Here is a 6,000-nt window from a genome sequence, read left to right as displayed (position 1 = left end):
CAAGGATTGGTTTTTTAAAAAGGTACATAATATATAGTCAAATATTCAATATGATTCCACGAGATCCAATTTTGTTCAAGTAACGGATTCTAGCCAACCGAAAGGATCTTCTGATCAATCCAGAGATCATTTGATAGTAGTACTAGTATAACTTTCTTCATCTATGTGCCCACAGTAACAAGCCACTTATAATAAGACGAATGGAATATTATATTCAATGTAGTTCAATAAGAGAGCCAGCAGTAAGAGATAGGTTACTGAGAATTGCTTCACATGTCTACAATGCCATGTCCAAATCTAGCCTTGATAGCACTCGTGAGCATTTATTTCACCTACCAATCAATCATCAAACTAGATATAGCCATCTAATACAATAAGAAACATCAATGGCAGATATTAAAAGTAGCTGGTAAGCATTAGATCAAAGCCAAAGTAACCAACTACAGCAAATGAGAAAATATATCTGCAAATTGAATAAACACGGATTCAAAAGCATAAAATATCAATGCATGGTATGGGAACTCAGATGGCTATAGAATACAACATCTAAACACAAACATTTCCTTCTAACTAACAAATATGGGATCTACCAGTGCCTCCTTGCCTATGGAGAACGTTAAAGTTATCTTCTTGGCTCGCCATAACACAACCACAATGGATGCTCTCATCGCGCTAAGATATCGGAGTATATTTCATCATAAGAATTTTTGGTGGTAGATTCTTATTTTGGTAACGTACCAGGCGGAGGAGATGTATATCGAATTAGCATGATTGTTCGTCTGCTGAATCTTTTCCTGGCCATTTAAGGGGTCTCGCCATCAGTTTTGGACACAATCTATCTACCGTTCCTCAATGTAATTTACCATCTAAGAGTTCTGCAATACTTTTGTGTCAACTCGTCTCAGCAACAATTTCCTTGGCGTCAATATCCGCTAAAGTTTCCTTCCCAAAAAGTGTAAACCCAATGGTCGCCTGTATGAAAAGTTACTAATATCACCAGAGAGTTTGTGATGTGCAAAGTAAGACAAATTCACTGTGAGATTCATGATTAATGAAAAAGCATATGCAAGTCAAAGGTTAAAAGAGCATGTAAACAAGTTAAGAGCTTCACTGATAAGCAGACACATCACACAAGGAATCTTGCAAATTCACTGTAGCTTAATTTTATGAGATTAAACATGTCCATTCTTAGGCTTGGGCTTCACCCTTTTTCCTTTGGGGTTTTTCTTTTTTTTCTTTAAATCTATTTTCCGAAGCCTATACTCGTGACATAAGACAGGATATGAGCAAGATAACATACCAGCCCGGTCTTGCTATCAAACTTCTTAAGGGTGCCAGAAAATCCAGCAAATGCCCCGGACATAACTTGTACAGTCGAACCAAGCTTTATGGAGATAGTCATTCCCTCTATTGTCTCTTTCCGACTTTTTCTACCTCTGCCACCAGTCTTTTTTATGGGTTTTGCCTGTGCAATATTTTGAGAGACTAAAGGAGAATCTATACCAAGTTTTTCAGGATTGGAAGCTTCGGCCTTTAATTGCTCTTCTTCAAATGCTTGATCAGCTTTTACCTGCTCTTCCTTTGCTTGTTTGAATATAGCTTCCATGTCATCTTCATCAACTGGCCTAGGCTTATTGATCTGGCGCTTTCTGCACGAGTAAAAATGTAAAATTTTGATTGGTCTGCTGATACAAAACAAATATGAATAGGATAGAGCATCAAGAAAATATACAGAAGTTATGCTCGCTCTTGATGGAGATTTACATGTCAGCAAAAGTAAAACTGCTACCACAATTAACCACTATAACTAATATTCAGATTGGTCACTGATTTACAAGCATAAAATTTATGAAATTCCATTAAAATTTTCAGATAATTTCAGGCAGAGGGGCTGAGCATACGGCAAACCATATTCTAAATCCGGGACAAATGTTCACATGATTACAGCATACGGAGTATAAGTTACTATAACATTTCATTCAAGATGGTAAGAAAATTACAAGCATCACCCCCGACGTGTTCCTATACCATGGGTGGATTTATTATTAATGTTGCAGTTTTTATTTCTAAGAGTTAGTTGGTTCAATTTAAAGCCAAAATTAAATCGAAACTATTGATCTGCCAGACTCATGTACTATGCTTGTATCTATCAAGACATGCCATGTTTTTCAAATAATTGGAAGAAAGGATCCACAGAACAAGAAAAGTACGAACATGGAAGTCTTACGTATTTCCAACCTTTGATCCAATAAACCCGCCAACCCCATCACATTCTCGTATGAAGTCATGTACCTCCTTGTTCATCACACACTTGAGAAACATACATCCAGGGAAGATTGGTTTTGGTTTAACGGAGAGTGTGCCATTTTTCAATTTTCTTTTAATTTGGACGGATGGACTATAAACCTGAGGATGAGCATACAGAGCAGCAATCAGAACCAAAGACTCAAACAAGTTAGCAGTCATATTAACAGCCAATCAAGCCAGCAAAAGGGTATTTTCCATCATGACCTCCACAGCATGGACAATTACTCTCTCGTCCCTTAAAATAGTCACATTTTGCCATCTTCGTACGTACACAAAAACTATTTCCTTTTTAATTATAGACACTACCCCGCATCATATTACCCTCAATATATCTAGCAACTTCTTTACCCTTATTAAAACTAGTTAATCATGAATAGCATTATCTTTAATGTGAGACCGTTTTCCATTCACAATACAACAACTTATACTATTAAAACTCGTGTCGCACCCATCAGACCTTTTTCATTTGATCGAATAGAGTAAAGATGCTAATTACAAAGCCTCGTAGGCATAGTGGATTCACAACGCTCAGTTCTAAATCAAGCAATTCGAAGTTGATCCTTAAAAGCAAGCTCAATTAATCACAATAACAAATAAAACTTGCAAACCTTAAATTCAGCATATAGTCCTCTCAGTACGATTAAAAAAAAGCTTAACCGCTTAAAGTGGATGATTTAATAGAAGCAAATTCGCGTGTTCAAGACAACACTAGCACAGTGTAGTTTCATATGCAACCAACTTAAAGGAATATAAATATATTCTGCAGTTGCATAAAAAGCAAGTAACCTGAGATTATTGGAACCATTGAACATTTACCTTGAATTCCATATTGGGAAAGGTCCGGGCCATTAAACGGGCCACTCTTTCGGCCGTTTCGTGGCCGGAGACTCTGGAAACTCGGACGACCCACCACTGGGGGCCGAGCAAAGCGAGATTGTCCAAATTGAGCTCCTCCATCCAAGAGACGTAGCGCTTCTTGGGCTTCTTGATGAGCTTCATCTCAACCTCCTCCTTCCAGTTGTAGGCGGGCTTTCCCTCTCTTCTCTCCTTCCTCATCTGCCGCCTCTCTCTACCCGTCGCCGGGCTTTCCTCCACTGAATTAAGGGTCACGCTGATTGTTGGGAATTTGGGTTTGGGGACTGTGGGTCTAGGAATTAGCAGGAGAGGGGGTGAGATGGATATTGCGTGACGCCATGAGATAAGTCCTTGCTCCATCTTCTCCAGCTTCAACGGATTGTTGTGGATAATGAATTCTGCTGCTGTTATTGGGTCATAAGCTCGTTTTTGGGCCCAGCCCCTATTTCTATACTGTTCCTCTAAATTAGCTTGCATAACTACCAATTTTAATATTACAAAATTAATAAAATTACAGAAATATAAAAAATGGTTAGAATATTACTAGGATTAATCTTATTAGACTGAAAAACCTACCAGGTAACAAACAAATACTCCCTTCGTTTGATGAGTATTGGAGTATTTCTTTTAAGTTCTAAGAATAAGAAATGCATATTTAAAAAATTAAACAGAGTGAGATCGAGAATAAGCAGACAACAGAATAAAATAGGAGATATATAACTGAGATACGTTAAAATGCTAACTTTTCTTAAATTGTTAACTTGCTAATACAGTGTATTAAAAATGTCAACAGGATCATATTAAAATGTCAACACATATTCGTGTTGACATTTTAATAAACTATGTCAACATAATGTATTAAAATATCAACTTAAGTTTATGTTGACATTTCAGTATCATCGTGTTAACATTTTTAATACATTGCATTGATGAGTTAGCAAGTTAATAACTTAATAAAAGTTAGCAACAGATCACACCCCTATATATAAGTGAGTGTTATTTTCATAATATAAAATGACCCAACACTAATACTAGAATATCCTAAAAGGGAATATATTCCAACACTGATGGAATAAAGAGAACTAGTATTCCATTCATTTTACAAGAATATGCATTTTTTGTTGAACACAGATTTTAATGAATAATTGATAAAATAAGAGAGAAGTAGAATAAAAAATAATTAAAGTATTGTTATTGAAGAATGTGTCTCACTTCATTAGAGAGAAGAGTTTTCAAATGTAGAAAGTGCATATTCTTGTGGAACTTACGTCTAAAACGGATATTCTTGTGGGACTGGGGAAACATTAATTTGGTGGACCGTCCCGAAACAAAAAAAAACATGAATATTAAATGTGGGACTGATATAGTAAAAAATTTAAGATTATAGAACCACATCGTAGTGGGAGGGTTCCTCGTGAATCGAAAAGGTCCATGTGTCTAGGAGAGTCATCAGACTCAATATCTGGCGAAAATGAACCTAATCCATGTAACTGCAAGGAAACGTTGGATGACTCGGATAATTGCTCTTAGGAATAAGAATGGATTTTGAACTACAATCAATAGAATAAATATGTTTACAAAATATCAATCCTACTTGAAACTCGTACTACTGTTGGGAACTGGATTTGCAAGTGAAAACGAGATCCCAATGTAAAAATTAAGGTCTTCAAAGCAAGACTAGTGGCTTAGAACATCTACAATCATTTACATCAAACTCAAATATATTTTAATGTAAATAGCACATCAAATTGTAATTTCACTCCAACCATTTACACCAAAATCAAACTTAAGAAAAATATTTCTTATTCCCTCTGTCCCATTAGAAATGAAATGTTTTTCTTTTTTGTTTGTCACATTAAAAATGAAACGTTTCCAAAACTAGAAACAACACTCTCTCTACTTTTTCTTCTCTCTTACTTTACTCTTTCTTCATTAACTCACAAAACAACACTATATAAAATCATGTGCCGAAAACCAAATATTGCATATTTAATGAGACAGAGGGAGTATATAATTACTTTTTATATTTTTCAATCGCCCATATATATTTTATTTTAATCACATATTAATCCATGACAGTGTATTAATACCTTATCCTTATGTATAAAATTTAAGAGGAACATTTTTTTAGTTCTTAAATTTTGCAAAGGTATCAATTTTGGTTCGTAGCGTATAAAAATATCACCTGAGGTCCTTTAACTTTGATTCAATATCGTTCGTCCTACTTTTTCAATGCTTGGAAATTTTTAAAGCTAAAATAGTATCAAGCACATGAAAGACATTTCAGTCTATTTAATATCTCCTCTCATTAATATATTTAATTTATCTCTCATTCTTTGTTCTTCCCTTTTTTCACTCTCTTTTTTGTGTCTTTTTTTCAGATCCAATTTTCGATGACACTGGTGGCATTTTCCCAAGCAGAAGATTGGCTCGCCATCAATTCGGGCTTTGTGAAGACGACGACGACAGAGTTGTGGGAAAGGGCGGTGTTGAGTTTGAGCGCATCGACTGGATCGATCCTTTATGCCTGGGCCATCGGTATTGAGGAAGCGGTGGCAGGTGTGGTCGCAGACAACATATAACCCTCCCAATATATATTAAAGAGTAAAGGCCAAAACTGGTCCTGAACATAGGGGTGTCGAAACGGGTACCCGCGGGTATCCAAACTCGATTTTGCGGGTACCCGTACCCGAAAACGTCAATATTATACTACCTAATCCCGACCCGTATAGTTAAACGGGTAACCCCATACCCGCATCGGGTGTCCCAAACCCGCAGTTGCGGGTACCCAAACCCGCATACATAACTTGAATTGTGTATTATATTATTCAATGGTAT

The 6,000-nt window shown here is 36.2% G+C and overlaps 1 protein-coding gene across 1 annotated transcript; it reads right to left on the bottom strand.

The window, feature by feature from the left end:
* Positions 1–450: 450 nt before the first annotated feature.
* PTAC13 (plastid transcriptionally active 13) lies at positions 451–3,574 on the bottom strand. Its single transcript, XM_048119114.2, has 4 exons — positions 3,124–3,574; positions 2,228–2,406; positions 1,301–1,649; positions 451–972 (listed from the first exon to the last, which is right to left on the bottom strand). Exons 1-4 carry the CDS (start codon positions 3,520–3,522, stop codon positions 892–894), a joined length of 1,008 nt encoding a protein of 335 aa, XP_047975071.1. The 5' UTR covers positions 3,523–3,574; the 3' UTR covers positions 451–891.
* Positions 3,575–6,000: the final 2,426 nt, after the last annotated feature.

The sequence above is a fragment of the Salvia hispanica genome, chromosome 1 (genome assembly GCF_029641045.1).
Source record: "Salvia hispanica isolate PSC_SH4W2 chromosome 1, Shi_PSC_v1, whole genome shotgun sequence".
NCBI lineage: Eukaryota > Viridiplantae > Streptophyta > Magnoliopsida > Lamiales > Lamiaceae > Salvia > Salvia hispanica.
The sequence above is the reverse complement of the archived record's forward strand: the minus strand, read 5'-3'. Positions and strand labels throughout refer to the sequence as shown.